At 52.1% G+C, this 16,544-nt stretch overlaps 1 protein-coding gene across 6 annotated transcripts in view; it reads right to left on the minus strand.

The window, feature by feature from the left end:
• Nucleotides 1–2,051, minus strand: part of RANBP3 (RAN binding protein 3) — a 62,317-nt gene extending 60,266 nt beyond the window's left edge. For 2 of the 6 annotated variants that reach the window (XM_003819318.5, XM_008972657.4), the window contains exon 1: nt 1,807–1,956. In XM_003819318.5, coding sequence (XP_003819366.1) covers nt 1,807–1,828 — 22 coding nt within the window. In that variant the 5' untranslated portion in view covers nt 1,829–1,956. Of the gene's footprint in view, nt 1–1,806 lie in introns of all 6 variants that reach the window. The other 4 variants (XM_055104059.2, XM_034945950.3, XM_003819317.5 and 1 more) reach the window with 3 other exon arrangements.
• Nucleotides 2,052–16,544: the final 14,493 nt, after the last annotated feature.

Here is a 16,544-nt window from a genome sequence, read left to right on the forward strand (position 1 = left end):
AGACTTACCTATGACACATCCAAATGGAGATGTCGAAATGTGATGCTGGACATGAGTCCTGAGTTCAAGAAACTATGTGGGCTCAGGATGTAAATACATAAAATATGTCATACTGATTCCCACTTACCCAGTCCCTCTGTAACTAGATCTCATGAGTTGGAATGCTGCAACCCTCCATGGGCTCCTTTATCTTAAAAAAAGAGATGTAGCAGCCGGGTGCGGTGGCTCACGCCTGTAATCCCAGCACTTTGGGAGGCCGAGGCGGGCAGATCACGAGGTCAGGAGATGGAGACCATCCTGGCCAACATGGTGAAACCCCGTCTGTACTAAAAACACAAAAATTAGCTGGGTGTGGTGGTGCGCGCCTGTAATCCCAGCTACTCGGGAGGCTGAGGCAGGAGAATGGCATGAACCCGGGAGGCGGAGATTGCAGTGAGCCGAGATGGCGCCACTGCACTCCAGCCTGGCGACAGAGCTAGACTCCGTCCCAAAAAATAAAATAGAATAAAATGGCCAAGAATCAGGGAGAGAACCTGTGCTGCTTCCTGTACAGATGCCCAGCGCCCGCCCAACACCACACAGAATCAGAATCTGCAGGGACTGAGCACCCGTGGTCTGGCATCTGAAGCCAGGCCATCTTGGTTCACATCCCTGCTCCTTCCCAGCTGTGTGACACGCCTTGGATAAGCGACTTAACCACGTTGACTCAGTCTCCTCATCAAGTGAATGGGGCTAACAGTATCTATACCTCCTACCAGGGAAAACAGTATGTCAAGACTTTGCACCACACCTGGTAACTACCCTAAATGCTCCACAAGACCAAGCACTTCCTATCATCATTCATTCATTACTGCAATTCGGTAGGGAAAACCCTCCAGTCACAGGGAGCACCGAATGGGGGAATCAGAGCCAGACAGGTAGAGAGCTTGCCTGCATTTGTGCAACTAGAAAAGGGGGGGAGCTAAAAATAGGCCTCAGAAGTCTTGAAGCTACAGCGATGGCAACACGACTGTGGATGGAAGCAGACATCAGCCTTATGGTGCCTTCTCGGGGGATCTGGAAGTGTAACCTTGTCAAAAACACTCAGGTGGGCTGTCAGCGCTCCACAGAGGAGGGACTCGCACGGTCTCTTGTCTGGAAGTGCAGCAAGAAGGGCCAAAGAGCAGCCGGGGTTTTCGGCGGCCCAGATCCTGCGGCGGGGCCTAAATGAGGGGGAGACGAAGCGCCCCGAAGGATCCGAGGGGAACTGGCGGGAAGTGGGGGCCGAAGTTCGGGGCGGGGACGGGGTGAAAACGGCCTGGGCTTCCTCCGTCCGCGGTGTGCGGCTGGCCCGCGGAGGACGAGGGCCTCACGGGCTTAGAAGATAGGCAGCCAGGCCGGGGAAGGGGAGATGCCGGGTGGCGGAGGACGAGGGGGCGGGGAGGGAGCGTGGCGCGCTCCGGGCCACAACCAGGCCCTAAGGTCTATTTACATCCGTGGCCGAAGCACTGGGGCCGCGCCTCCCGCCCGCTTCAGCCCCGAGCTTGGCTGCGACGCAGAGGGGCCTTAGGGCTGCGATCCCGATGGCCACCCGGCTCCTCTAGCCAGACGGCTGCAGGGGCCGGGGTTGCCGGGAGTGATGGGCCGGGCCGGTGAGCCCGGCCTGAGGGGACGCAATAGGGGGCGGCTGCAAGGCCCGCCACGGCGCTAGCCTGGAGCGGACGAAACCCTTGCACTCTGCGGTGCTCCCCCCAAGGGCTTGTGGCCCCTAGTCCTCCCGCCGCCCGTTCCCCGGCCGCCAGCCGGCCCCAACGGCGCCTCCCCTACCTTCGTTCGCCAGGTCCGCCATTTTACTTCCTTAAGCCCTCCCACAAGGCCCCGCGCCGGCCCAGGCTCGCCTGCTTTCTGCCAGAAACTCCCGCGCGTGCGCACTTAACAAGCCGACTCCGTGTGAGGCGGCCAGCTCGCGCCTGCGCGCTGAATGCCGCGCGGAGGCGAGCGCCGGATCGCCTGCCCTGCAGAGCAGCCTGCCCTAACGAGCCGCGCTCCTAGCACGCACCTGCGCACGAGCCATCTCCCGCCTCCTTTTCCCGCCGACTGAGAGGGCGGGGAAAGGGCCGGGAAGGGCGCATGCGCAGTGGCAGCGACTAAGGTTTAGTGAGGCGGCACCGCGCGGCCCGAGGCGGGTCTTGAAGCACTCGTTTTCCCACTCGTTTTCCGGGGTTCCCCCGCGGTGGGACAGTGAGCAGTTCAGGGCGCCGCAGCCGAGGCCTTCCTCCAGGTAAATCGCCGGGCCTGCGGGGGCTTCCCACACGCGCGGGCGGGAGACGCGTTGCCTCCTACCTCAGTTTACCCGCCTTAGGAGCCGGTACCTTCGGCAAACGCTTTCCTGAAACCACGGGGGAAGTGGCGAGAGGGCGCGGGGTGCTTGGGATTGGGGGGGAAATCAGAGCTCATCGGCGGGGGCGGGGGTCGTGGTCAGGCTCTAGGAGGGGGCGCAGCCCTGGGACCCAGGTGCTGGCGTTGGGGGCGGGGGGAGCCGGCGCGAGGGACTCGACCCCTCGGAGCTACGAGAATCAACTTCACAAGCTCATGGGAGGGGAACCGCCCGCCTCCAGGTTCCCCATCTGTAAAATGGGACCATCGGCCTCACTCACAAGGCTCATGGGAGGGTCCTGGACACCCTGGAGTTGTTCTCTACTCACCTGCTATGAATCTCTCAGCAAATCCTTCGGACTTGGCCTTGCCTCCAAAATACAGCCCAGAGCCACCCATTGTCACCCCCAGGCTGTCACCACCCTAGGCCACATCGTCCGTATCTATCTCATGGAAGACTTGGACAGCGGCCTCTCTGCTATCCTTTGCTGCATTCTTTTGAAGCCCCAGGCTCGGTTCTGCACATGGCCGCAGGCTGAGGTGTCTTTGAAAAATATAATCAGCCAGACGCGGTAGCTCACCCCTGGAATCCCAGCACTGCGGGAGGCCAAGGTGGGAGGATCGCTTGAGCTCAGTTCAAAACCAGCCTAGGCAACAGAGCAAGACCCCATCTCTACAAAAACTCAAAAATTACCCGGATGTGGTGGTGCAAGCCTGTGGTCCCAGCTACTTGGGAGGCTGAGGCAGGAGGATCACTCGAGCCCAGGAGGTTGAGGCTGCAGTGAGCTGTGACAGTGCCACTGCCACCATCCTAGGGACACAGCAAGAACCTCCCCCATATATATACACATATATACTTTGTTTTTATCTATATATATACACACAGATATATACATACACGTGTGCATATATATGTGTGTTTGTGTGTGTGTGTGTATATATATATATATATATATACACACACACAGACTGAAACTGGAAATATCAAGGCCACTCAGTGCTTCCAGAGGGCTCTCAGCTGAACTTGGTATATCGTAAACCTGAATACAAGGTTTACGAAGTCCCCTGAACTTGGCTCCCATGCCCCGCTTTGTTCCCCCTTGCTCATTGCTGTTCAGCCGCGTGGGTCTTTCCATCCTTGGAGCACAAGCTCATTCCAGCCTAAGGGTCTTTGCACTTGGTCGTCTCTCTGCCTGGGACCTTGTGTTTCAGGTCTTACCTAGGTTGGAGTCCCAGCTCTGCACCTTTTTGAGTATGATCTAAAAGAGAGCGAGGAGTACTACAATCTGTGGGCCAGATATAGTCTATGAGCTAAAAATGGTTCCTCCCTCCCTCCCCTTGTTCCCTCCCTCCCTTTCCTTCCCTTCCCTTTCTTGTCTTTATTTTGGAGTCTAACTCTGTTGCCCACGCTGGAGTGCAGTGGTACAATTTCGACTCACTACAACCTCCGCCTCCCGGGTTGAAGTGATTCTCCTGCCTCAGCCTTCTGAGTAGCTGGCATTACAGCTGTGTACTACTACACCCAGCTAGTTTTTGTGTTTTTTTGTGGAGACGGGGTTTCACCATGTTGGCCAGGCTGCTCTCGAACTTCTGACCTGAGGTGCTCTGCCCACCTTGGCTTCCCAAAGTGCTGGGATTACAGGCATGAGCCACCGCGCCTGCTGATTTTTTTACATTTTTAGCTGGTTGGGAAAAAAAAATACCAAAAGAAGAATATCTCTTGATGTGAAAATGGTGTGAAATTTACATTTCAGTGTCTGTAAATAAAGTTTTATTTGAAAACAGCCAATGTTTACTCACTTATATATTGTCTCTGGCTACTTTTGAGCTGTGACATTAGAGCTAATTTTTTTTTTTCACAGAAACTTTTTGGCCAACAAAACTTAAAGCATTTACTGTTTGTATCTTTACAGAAAAAGTTTGCCAGTTCCTAATCCAGGACACATGTATTTACATGGTTGTTAAACTTTTCTGAACAGCCAGTGGGATGTGGTAAATATTTAACAACAGCTTCTCTGGAAGAGAATGTATTCGTTAGTATGTATTTATGTGTGTGTATATAGTTTATTGTAAATTTTACTTATTTTTCTATCACTTTCTTAAGACCACAAGACAATTAATAAAACAAATTGAACCCTGATTTGTAGCGTCTGCTGATTTTCTGGGTGTGAATCCTTCAGCCATGGCCTATATTGTTACTAATGGGATGTCACTGGCACCAGAGCTGGGAGGACATGCGCAGTAGTAGCACACCAGATTCTTTTTTTTTTTTTTGAGACAGAGTCTCGCTTTGTTGCCCAGGCTGGAGTGCAGTGGCGCGATCTCAGCTCACTGCAACCTCCGCCTCCCGGGTTCAAGCGATTCTCCTGCCTTAGCGTCCCCAGGAGCTGGGATTACAGGCGCTCACCACCATGCCTGGCTAATCTTTGTATTTTCAGTAGAGACTGGGTTTCACCATGTTGGCCAGGCTGGTTTCGAACTCCTGACCTCAAGTGATCCACCCACCTCGACCTCCCAAAGTGTTGGGATTACAGGTGTGAGCCACTGTTCCCGGCCACACACCAGATTTTTTTCAAGAACCTGACTTTCAGCTGGGCGCGGTGGCTCACGCCTGTAATCCCAGCACTTTGGGAGGCTGAGGCGGGCGGATCACGAGATCAGGAGTTCAAGATCAGCCTGGCCAGCACAGTGAAGCCCCGTCTCTACTAAAAATACAAAAAATTAGCCGGGTGTGGTGGCAGGCGCCTGCAATCCAGCTACTCGGGAGGCTGAGGCAGGAGAATCACTCGAACCCGGGAGGTTGAGGTTTCAGCGAGCTGAGATCGCACCACTGCACTCCAGCCTGGGCAACAGATGAGACTCTGTCTCAACAACAACAACAACAACAAAAACCTGCTACTTTCTCAGTGTGTCCCCACACCAGCAGCATCAGCATGACCTGGAAGCTTATTAGAAATACACAATCTGGGCTGGGTGCGGTAGCTCACGCCTGTAATCCCAGGACTTTGGGAGGCCAAGGCGGGTGAATACTTGAGGTCAGGAGTTCAAGACCAGCCTGACCAACATGGTGAAACCCCGTCTGTACTAAAAAAATAAGAAATTAGCCAGGTGTGGTGGTACACGTCTGTAATCCCAGCTACTTTGGAGACTGAGGCAGGAGAATTGCTTGAACCCAGGAGGCGGAGGTTGCAGTGAGCCAAGATCGCGCCATTGCACTCCAGCCTGGGCGACAGAGTGAGACTGTCTCAAAAAAAAATAAATAAATAAATAAATAACACAATATGGCCAGGCGTGGTGGCTTACACCTGTAATCCCATCACTTTGGGAGGCTGAAGTGGGCAGATTGCTTGAGCCCAGGAGTTCAAGACCAGTCTGGGCAACATGGTGAGATCCTGTCTCTGCAAAAAATGCAAAAAATTAGCTAGTTGTGGTGGTGTTCACGTGTAGTCCCAGCTACTCAGGAGGATGAAGTGGGAGGATGGCTTGAGCCCAGGCGTTGCAGGCTGCAGTGAGGTAGGATGGCACGACTGCACTCCAGGCTGGGCTACGGATTGTGACCTTGTCTCTAAAGAAAACGGTTAATTTGAAACTTCACACCTGTAATCCCAGCACTTCGGGAGGCTGAGGCAGGCAGATCACATGAGCCCAGGAGTTCAAGACCAGCCTGAGTGGGCAACATGGCAAAACCCTGTCTCTGCCAAAAATAGAAAAAATTAGCCAGGCGTGGTGGCACACACCTGTAGTCCCAGCTACTCAGGAGGCCGAGGTGGGAAGATTGCTTGAGTGCGGGAGACGGTGGCTGGAGTGAGCTGAGATCACGCCGCTGCACTCCAGCCTGGGCAACCGAGTGAGACTGCGTCTCGAAAAAAAACCAAAGAAAGAAATTCTCTAAGAGTAGCTCGAATGTCAGTCCCCCTGTCAGCCACAGTGTGTAGAATTCAGGTCATCTGTCATTCCTGGGGTGTTGGTTTCATTATTTTCAGGTTTCCCCAAACTTCTCTTGGGTAGGTCTTCTCAGCCTTTACCGTATCTGTACGGTGTGACCTTTCATGAACTTGATACTTTTCTTTTGGTTTAAATTTACATTAAACAGATACTTTGTATCACCGTTTAAAATGGAAAACCACTAAGCCATGAGTAGACCATTGTAAAAGCAAACATGAAAATGAAACAATGTTTTCACATTCAAAGTAGATACTGTCGCCTGCCAAGGTGTTGGGCCTGCTTTTTCTTTGATACAAAGGGAGATTAGCAAAGTATTAGAGCGTTATTGAAGAGGCTTCAGCACTTGGCGGAAACTTTCTTCCTGATGTGATGAGAAGGAGTGAAAGAGAATTGAAAACGGGCTAACATAATCTATGTTATTCATTGTCGTTTAACGCCATGTCTACATGTCGCCTAAAATCATGTCACACACCACATTCATCCCACACTTTGGGAAACTCGCAGCACCATGTCATCACTTGCTAAATAGAATCCAGTCGTGGCTTTTCAGGGGACACTGAGACACGCAAAACCTGTCAGGCTGATGAGCCAAGGACGTTTCCAGTGGTTTCGCAAGCCTCCTCCAAGTGTTGATGGCTGCCAGCTTTCCTCATCTGGCCTCTCGTAGCAAATTAACTTAGTCAACTTTCACTTACACAAATATTTGTCAATTGCCTACTGTGGTAGCTTTAAAATATGGCCCCAAATTCGTTGACCGTTTTCCCAGCAAGACAGGAGGGTGCAGCTCCCTTCCCTTGAATGTAGGTGGGCTTGCTGATCAATAGAGCACACAGGAAATGACACCGTGTAACTGACGACGCTAGGACATAACGGACAGAGATGCAGCTTCTGCAGCATTGCTGGAACAGTCTCTCTGAAAGCTTTTGGCCACCATGTGAGCAGTCCAACTGCCCTGCGGCTGCCATGCTGTAAGGAAGCTGAAACACAGATCTCATGGCAAGGCCCTGGCCAAGAGATGCCCAGCCAAACCCCAACAGCTCCTGCGGCAGCCACTGACTGTAATTGCATGAGAGACCCTGAGCCCCGTCAGAACCACCCAGCCTAGCTCTTCCCATTCCTCACCCACAGAAACTATGAAAGATAAAGAATTGCCATTATCAGCCACTAAGCTTTAGGGATGTTCGTTACACAGTAGTATGTATCCACCACACCTATGAGGCATCAGGCACATGTTGGATTCCCGGGATGAACTAGACAGGACCTGACTTCACGGAGATTTGCAGCCTTTTGTGGGGAGACTAACAGTAGACAGGTAAGCAAAATAATTTGAGATAGTGATGGGTGTACAAAGAAAATAAAACAGCATGCTATGACACAGTGACAGAAAGAGGTAATACTTTTTGTTTGCTTGTTTGAGATGGAGTCTCACTGTGTCTCCCAAGCTGGAGTGCAGTGGCAGGATCTCGGCTCACTGCAACCTCTGCCTCCCGGGTTCAAGCGATTCTCCTGCCTCAGCCTCCCGAGTAGCTGGGATTACAGGCGCCTACCACCATGCCCAGCTAATGTTTGTATTTTTAGTAGAGACGGGGTTTCACCATGTTGGCCAGGCTGGTCTCAAACTCCTGACCTCAAGTGATCCTCCTGCCTCAGCCTCCCAAAGTGCTGGGATTACAGGCGTGAGCCACCACGCCCAGCTGAGGGAATAATTTCACATGGTAAGGAGCTCGGTGTGGCTAGAGCCGAGTGACCAAAAAGAGGGGTGGTGGAGATGAGCTCAGGGAGGGAGCGTGCAGGGCCTTGGAGGCTGCAGTGAGGAGTTAGGGTTTTCTCCTAATTGCAGGGGTTGGAGGCAGGAAATGGGAGGGCTTCAAATGACTTGCCCTTAACTGCTGATTGGCCTCTGTGCTGTCAGCTTCCTCCTTGGCTCACCAGGATACAGGTCTCTGAGGATCCCCTGAGCCCAGGCTGAGCTCTGAAGACTTATGTCCCTCTCTCCTCTGCAGCCAAAGAGGACGATGGCTTCTGCAGCTGGGCTTCAGGAAAAGGGGTCTTCACATCTGCAATTAAGTTTTCGTCTTCCCATCATGGGCAGGGAGCCAGCATGTGTTTTTACGGAGCAAAAGGAGCTTTGCTGTCTGACGCGCTAGGAGCCAATGCTAGGACACGGGTTTGTGAGAAAAGCTTTTTATTGCAAGTTGACTAACAAGCAGATGGGAGTCCAACTCAAAGCTGTCTCCCCGTGCTAGCTTTAAGACCATACTTTTTGCGTGTGTGGAGATGGGGTCTGGCTATGTTGCCCAGGCTGGTCTCAAACTCTTGGCATCGAGCACTCCTCTTCCCTCTGCCTCCCAAAGGGCTGGGATTGTAGGCCTGAGACACCATGCCCACCCTAAGGCAGTCAATACCTTTATGAGAAGAGGTGTAGGGGTAGACTGTGGCATTAGTAGGTAGGTGACTGGTAGAAGGGAATAGGAAGTCTGGAAAGTCCTCTGGCATGCGCAGTTATCTCTTCATCCCTCGTGGAGCGCATGTGCAAGTTCGGGGGCATTAGTCTAAAACATGCGGTAGAAATTGAGGCTATGATATCAGCAAGCTCGTTCTGTGCAAACTCCAGTCCGCCATATTGTTCCAACTGACTTCAGCCAGTTTTGTTATCTTACAAGCAGAGGGAGTTTCAGTAAGTTGTTTCTTTTCTTATCCAGCAAACTCAGGAATTTCTATTAGTCATAGGTTTCTTTAACTCCTGGGGCAGTGCTTCAGTGCCTGCTCTGTGCCCAGCCCACACTGAGGTTGAGTACCCAGAGATCAATCAAGTATAATTCCTGCCCTTAAGGAGCTTGGAGCCAGGTGGGGTTGGAGGGACTTCATCATGAATGCGTTATTAGTTCATCTGCCTTCCCCGTTCTCCCTCAACCCATGGCCTCAAGTTCCTGACAACAGGATGTCAGATGTGACCAATGGTGGCCCCTTGCCCATGATGGCAGGAACCCCTGAGCCAAACTAGGCACATCAGCCAGGGATTTGGGACTGGAATTGCTTCTCTCTGGAAGAAAGCTGGACTGGATCCTGTTAACATGGGGTAGGGCCCCATTCTCCTTCACATGACCTGATCTGCAACCAGGTCAGCCGTGCTGAGAGGTGGAGAGCCCAGAGTGCCACAGCCAGGTTCCCAAGCCTTCACTTTGCTCGGTGACACATTCCTATCTCCTGATCAACTCTGCTTTTTCTCCTCCTCCTCCTCCTCCTTCTTCTTTTGTTGAGATGGAGTCTCCCTCTGTCACCCAGGCTGGAGTGCAGTGGCATAATCTCTGCTCACTGCAACCTCCACCTCCCGGGTTCAAGCAATTATCCTGCCTCAGTATCCCGAGTAGCTGGGATTACAGGTGCCCGCCACCACGCCCGGCTAATTTTTGTATTTTTAGTAGAGACTGGGTTTCACTATGTTGGTCAGGCTGGTCTCGAACTCCTGACCTCAAGTGATCTGCCCGCCCAAAGTGCTGGGATTACAGGCATGAGTCACGGCACCCGGCCTCTTTATTTTAAATTAAATAAATTAAATTTTACAATAAATACATTTGAAATAAATTCAGACTTAAAAAAAGTTGCAAAAATAGTACAAAGAGTTCCATATAGCCTCCATCAGCTTCCTCAGATATTCACACCCTGATCAAAATCAGGACATTCGCACTGATACAGTACTATTCACTAATGTGCAAACCTTATTCACATTTCCTCTGTTCAGCTCTAGTGTCCCTTTTCTGTTCCAGGATTTAGTCCTGGATCCTGTCTTGCATGTAGGTATTTCTCCTTAGTTTCCTTTAGTCTGGATCATTTCCTCCATTTTTTATATACTTTTTCTTGACAACGACGTTTCTAACGAGCACTGCCCAATCATTTGGTAGAATGCCCCTTAACTTTGGGTTTGTTTGATGTTTCCTCACAGTGAAACTCAGGTTAAGTGTTTTTGGCAGGGATTACGCAGAAGCGATGTGTGTCTGTGTCAATGCATCCTAGCAAGGGCACATGATGGCGATTTATACCTTTTTTTTTTTTTTTTTTTTTTTTTTGAGACAGAGTCTCTCACTGTTGCCCAGGCTGGAGTGCAATGGTGCAATCTTGGCTCACTGCAACCTCTGCCTACCAGGTTCAAGCGATTCTCATCATCAGCCTCCTGAGTAGCTGGGACTACAGGTGCGCACCACCACGCCAGGCCAATTTTTGTATTATTAGTAGAGATGGAGTTTCACCATGTTGGCCAGGCTGGTCTTGAACTTGTGACCTCAAGTGATCTGCCTGCTTTGGCCTCCCAAAGTGTTGAGATTACAGGCGTGAGCCACCGCGCCCGTCCAATCGCTTGCTTTAAATGGTATCTGCCAGGTGACTTTTTCCCATTGTTATGTTGGGGGGATATTTTGGGCCTTTGTAAACAAATAGGAAATATTTGAGGAAGAGAAGGGGAGGAGGAGAAGGGAAGGAAGGAAATTAGCTCACTCACTCACTTGTTTTTGATCTTTCTTATCATGCATCGTTGCAAATAAGTAAACAAATCAGCCAGGCTTCTGGGCAAAATCCAACTTTCTGTGTCCCCTGTGAAAAGGAAAACGCTGTGTCACAGAGTGACCACTGGGGGGCAGCAGAGACTTGAGAGGAATCAAAACAACTCCAGGAAAAAGGGCAGTTGGCTGCCTTCTGGGAAACTAAACTTACCGGTAAGCTCCGCATCTGCTGGGGTTCTGGTGTCTTCCATGAGCCAGGTCGTGGAAGTGGAGGTAGGGAGTCTTAGTTGCACCTCGCTCCCAGCCTGCTGCTGCTGTTGCCAAGCCGTATGGACGCCCCACCTTGAAAACTGGGGCTGTCACCTCGGGAGGGCTTCACGAGGTCTGAGAATCCCCTTCTGAGACTGGCTAGAAAATTCCTGGGTGCTGAGGGTGTACCTGTTTGGAGACTGATTGCAACCCCCCGAAAGCAGTTCTGGAAGATGTAAGCCAAGGGGGAATTTACTGGAAGGTTATGAGGATGTTCATGAGATCAAAAAGAAAGGAGAAGCAACCAGCAGTTTCAACAGGTCTTAGAAGCAAAAATCACTGAGGACAATGCGCCGGGTGTCTCCCCCAGGATGCCTGATCTTTGACTGCTTTCAGTCTCACCCTTCAACGCAGGGTTCAGAGTCTAAGGAGAAAGTGTTGGATGGGGTCAGCAGGGTACGGTACGTTAATTTGTGCTCACCCCCAATCAAATTCATTCCTCCATAAATATTTTCTTTCTTTTTTTTTTTTGAGACGGAATCTCACTCTGTTGCCCAGGCTGGAGTGCAGTGGTACGATCTTGGCTCACTGCAACCTCTGCCTCCCGGATTCAAGCGATTCTCCCGCCTCAGCCTCCTAAGGAGCTGGGATTTATAGGCACCGCCACCATGTCCAATTAATTTTTGTATTTTTAGTAGAGAAGGGGGTTTTACCATGTTGGCCAGGCTAGACTTGAACTCCTGACCTCAGGTGATCTGCCTGCCTTGGCCTCCCAAAGTGCTGGGATGACAGGCTTGAGGCACCGTGCCTGGCCCTTCCATCAAATATTTATTGAGCAACAAATACATATTGGGCTCTGTGTGCCCAGCCAGTGGTGTGAGATGCCATTTGAGACATCCAAGTGGAGGCAGCCAGTGGAATCCCAGCTCCTCCCCAGGACCTAGGAAGCCCCCATCCCATAACTCTGCAGCCTTCCTCCACCTCCTGCCCTGCCATTCACTCTGTGCCCATGACACCAGCCTCCTCACTGCTCCCCCCACCCCCAACACACTGAGCTCATTTGCTCCCTTCCCACCTGGAACCGCCTCACTCAATATGTGAGAGCCACCCACACAGAGACAGTATTTAAAGCCACAAAAGGACGGTCACTCCTCCAAGAGAATCAGGGCGTTATTCCAAAAGAAGGCAGGATGGATGCTGGACAGCAAAACCCCACAAAACGTCCATGACAGGATTCCAGGAGGGGCCCATGATCTCACAATAAGCTGAGAACAACTCTCAGCCCTCCTGAGAGCCTCTGTGTGAGTGCACATATACTCATGCATATATGATACTGTGGCTTTGGAGACCTATGCATATGCATTTTACATTGCAGCCCAATACCATAAATGCATGTGTATATGTGCACTCACACATACACTGAAATGAAAATTTTGCAAAGCTATATTTATCCTTATTACACCATCACTCCTGATGTTTTAGTTAGATTTTTATCCTGGTTCATTAGAAAAAGAAAGAGAAAAAAAAAAGCCAAGTGCAATGGCTCATGCCTGTAATCCCAGCACTTTGGGAGGCTGAGGTGAGTGGATCACCTGAAGTCAGGAGTTTGAGACCAGTCTGGCCAACATGGTAACATCCTATCTCTATTAAAAATACAAAAATTAGCCAGGCACGGTGACACACTCCTGTAATCCCAGCTACTCAGGAGGCTGAGGGGGAGAATCGATTAAACCCAGGAGGTGGAGATTGCAGTGAGCTGAGATTGTGCCACTGCACTCCAGCCTGGGCAACAGCAAGTCTCAAACAAAGCAAAGCAAAACAAAACAAAACACCAAACCACACACACAAAAAACAAACCAAATCGGGTATAACTCACCAATTTCATCTCCACAGGGCTCCTGTGTGCCCCTGCTCCACCCCACAGCCACAACTCTCCCCCTCACTTGTACGATTTTAACAAGCACCTAATTGACCCCCCTGCTTCTGTTTCTTCCTGTGAATCCACCCTGCCCGAATACATCTTTCTAAAGCCCAGCTTTGATTACATCAAAAACCTCTGGTGGCCTCCTGCCTGAATTCCAGTTTCTTTGGAATTCCTTGTCACTCCTCTGGATATTTTTCTCTCCTCCATGGCACAGCACCTTCCTTCCCAACATCACCGTAAAAAACGCCTTCTCTGGGAGGCCCTCCTCACTCCCTCACACCCTCAATATTTGCTGAGCATGCCCGGTGATAGATTTGGGAAGTCCATTTCAACAAGGCAAATGATAGCTACTCACTCGCAGAGCTTATGGGAAAGACAGATTTGCAAACAATGACTATAAAGTATGGTAGGGGAGTTGGGTCTAAGTGACCCTAATCTACCCAGAGAGCATCCAGGAAGGCTTCCCGAAAGAAGTGCCAATCAAGGTGACTGCTAAAGAGGAAGGTGTCTCCCAGGCGACACTGGCAGTGTCCAGAGACATTTTTGCTTGTTAGGATTGGGCTGGAGTGCTCCTGGCAGGGAGTGGGTGGAGGCCAGGGATGCTGCTCAGCACCCTGCAGTGCCCAGTACGGCCCCCCCCCCCCAGAGAATTATCTGACACCCCACCATCTGCGGTATCTGCAGTGCCGAGGGGTAGAAACAGCTCTTGAAGGCTTAGTCCGGTGCTTTCTGTATGTTGACCTTCCTTCTCACAACACCGTGAGGTATTTTTAATGTCTCTTTTCCAGTGGGAGAAACCGATGAAGGTAATTTACTTGAGGGCACAGTGAATGACCGTGGAGCTGATTCTCAAACTTGTGCAGTCTAATCCCTGCCACTCTGCCTCTCCTGGCCGAGGAGGAGCTGGGGAGTAGCAAAGAGGAAGGGGAGAAGCGCTCAGATGGCGGCCATTTTGAGGAGCAGGGCCAAGGGGCGGGGCGGGGCAATGCGGGGACGGACGGTGCTGCCAAGGCTGTGATGGAGACTTGGGGAGGAGGTCTGGACGGCCAGATGCCGGGCTGCTGTCTTGCTCTGCCGAGGGCCAGGCACCCAGGAGCTCTGGGCAGAGGTGAAGTCAGCAGCTCCTGGAGGGTATTTCCATTGTGGGAGTGGCTGAGGTGACTGAGGGGGTAGAAGGAGGAGAGGAGTGGGCAGGACCCAGGCGCAGAGGGGCAGCAGCCAGAGGCAGGAGGAAAACAGGGGTGGTGGCGGTTGGCGGGGGTGGGGGGCACTCCAGCTGGAGCATCTCCCCTTTCTTTTTTTTTTTTTTTTTGTTTTTTTGAGACGGAGTCTCGCTCTGTCACCCAGGCTGGAGTGTAGTGACGTGATCTTGGCTTACTGCAAGCTCCTCCTCCTGGGTTCAAGCGATTCTCCTGCCTCAGCCTCCCCAGTAGCTGGGACTACAGGAGTGTGCCATCACACCCGGCTAATTTTTGTATTTTTAGTAGAGATGGGGTTTCACCATGTTAGCCAGGATGGTCTCAATCTCCTGACCTCGTGATCCACACGCCTCGGCCTCCCAAAGTGCTGGGATTACAGGGGTGAGCCACCGCGCCTGGCCCACATCTCCCCCTTCTTAGCACGCTGGCAATTGCGGTGTCTGGGGTCCCCTCCCATCTTGCAAGGGAGTTCCTGCCACCAGAAAGTTTGTGAAGGCAGGGACATCTCTGGGCCTCCCCACCCCTCCTTGCTGACGTCTGTCTGGAGGTCAGGGCTGTAATGGCAGTTCCATCATCACCGGGGACCCAGGCTCCTTCTGACTCATTGCTTTCCCATCCTTATCATGGGGCTTCCACCTTGAGGTCCACTGTGGCTGCCGTGCTCCAGCCATCACATCTGCATTCCAGCCAGAAGCCTTGCTTTTCCCATGTGTACAATGGGGATTACATCTACCTTAGGTCATCAAAAATAGGAGATGGGATAGAAGTGTCTAGCGTGGAGCCTGCTGTGATTATGGCCAGTACCCCCTAGAGGTGCTTGGTAAGACCAAGGTTCCCCTTTTTTTTTTCTGAGGCGGCTGCACCCTGGGGACCTACCCAGAGGGCTTTGGAGGCACATGATGGCCTGAGGACCTCAAGCGGGCTCCTCTTTCCTGGGGCGCCATCCCCCATGCTCTGAGCTCCCACTCTCCCCAGCCTCTCAGGCCCCATGGGCAGGGCTTGGGTCTCCTACTCTGGGCCCTGCAGTCCACACTGGGCCTGGCTCTTCAGGGGCTGGGGAGGTGGGTGAGTTGGCACTTGCCTAATTTGGCTCAGGGGTCTCAGCTGAAGGAATGTCTGAAATTGTGACCCAGCAGGGGGTGGGGTGAGTGGATTTCCTGGCTGATGTTGGCACCGTCAGGACACAGTGGGGTCCTGGAGTCCCAGCCCAGGGAAGTGAGAGGCGATTCTAGTGTCACCTGAGACAGAGAGGCCTGGGCTGGGGCAAAGGCCGAGTGTCCCTGGGAGCATACGGGGCACTGGCCTGGCTGACCAGCAACTGTATTAGCCTCTGTGGGCCACCCTCCCTCCCGCAGGTGGGCCCTGCCTGGTTCCTGAGCCCATTGCTCTCCTCTGTAGGGTTTCTTCAAAGTCCTATAGCCCCGCACCACAGTCCCCTGAGAGGGAATGGCAGCAACAACACGCTTCCTGGCTCCTACCCGAATCCCACCGAGTCATGCTCCTTGTGGAATGGGTCCAGGAATCGGCCATTTTTGAGCAAGCTCATGCACTGATTCTCAATGATTCTGAAGTTTGGCCCGAGTAAACCCTGCGGACAACCAGGGGTTCGCATCCGAGACTGGCACACCCGCTTCCTCCGCTAGATCCGAGTGGGTCTAGCCTGTAACAAATGTAAACAGGAGGCTGGGGCGGTGGCTCACGCCTGTAATCTCAGCACACTGGGAGGCCAAGGTGGGAGGATCGCTTGAGCCAAGGAGTTTGAGTCCAGCCTGGGCAACACAGGAAGACCCCCATCTCTAAAAAAAAAAAAAAAAAAAAAATTAGCTGGATGTGGTGGCGCACGCCTATAGTCCCACCTACTTGGGGAGGCTGAGGTGGGAGGATCACCTGAGCTCAAGAGGTTGAGGGTGTAGTGAGCTATGATAGTGCCACTGCGCTCCAGCCGAGGTGATAGAATGAGACCGTCTCTTAAAAAAACAAACAAACAAACAACAGAAAAAAACCCAAAGTGTAAACAGGAGCCATTGACCATCCTGGACAAAGAACGGTTTCTGCGCCATCACTGGCTCAGGATAGGCCTTGCTAAGGAAGTAAGGGGCCCGGGCTCCTTCCGGAAGGCACTAGAACATCCCCAGGGAGCCCGCAGGCAAGTGCAGGGGGCACCTCTGTGGTTTCCCCTCTGGGTCTTGAGTGGGGCAGGCCCGGCAGGCTGGTGTCCTATGGCGGGGGGACAGGGCCTGGAGTGTGGACAGTGAGTCCAAAAATGGGCACGCTCAGTGTGTTTACTGCTATGAAAAATGAGACTAGGCCTGAGAGGCTTGTGGCTTCGCTGCCACCTCTGTTCCTCCTCGTGGATCGGAAAGACGGGCCAGAGCC

This window comes from Pan paniscus, chromosome 20, assembly GCF_029289425.2.
Source record: "Pan paniscus chromosome 20, NHGRI_mPanPan1-v2.0_pri, whole genome shotgun sequence".
NCBI lineage: Eukaryota > Metazoa > Chordata > Mammalia > Primates > Hominidae > Pan > Pan paniscus.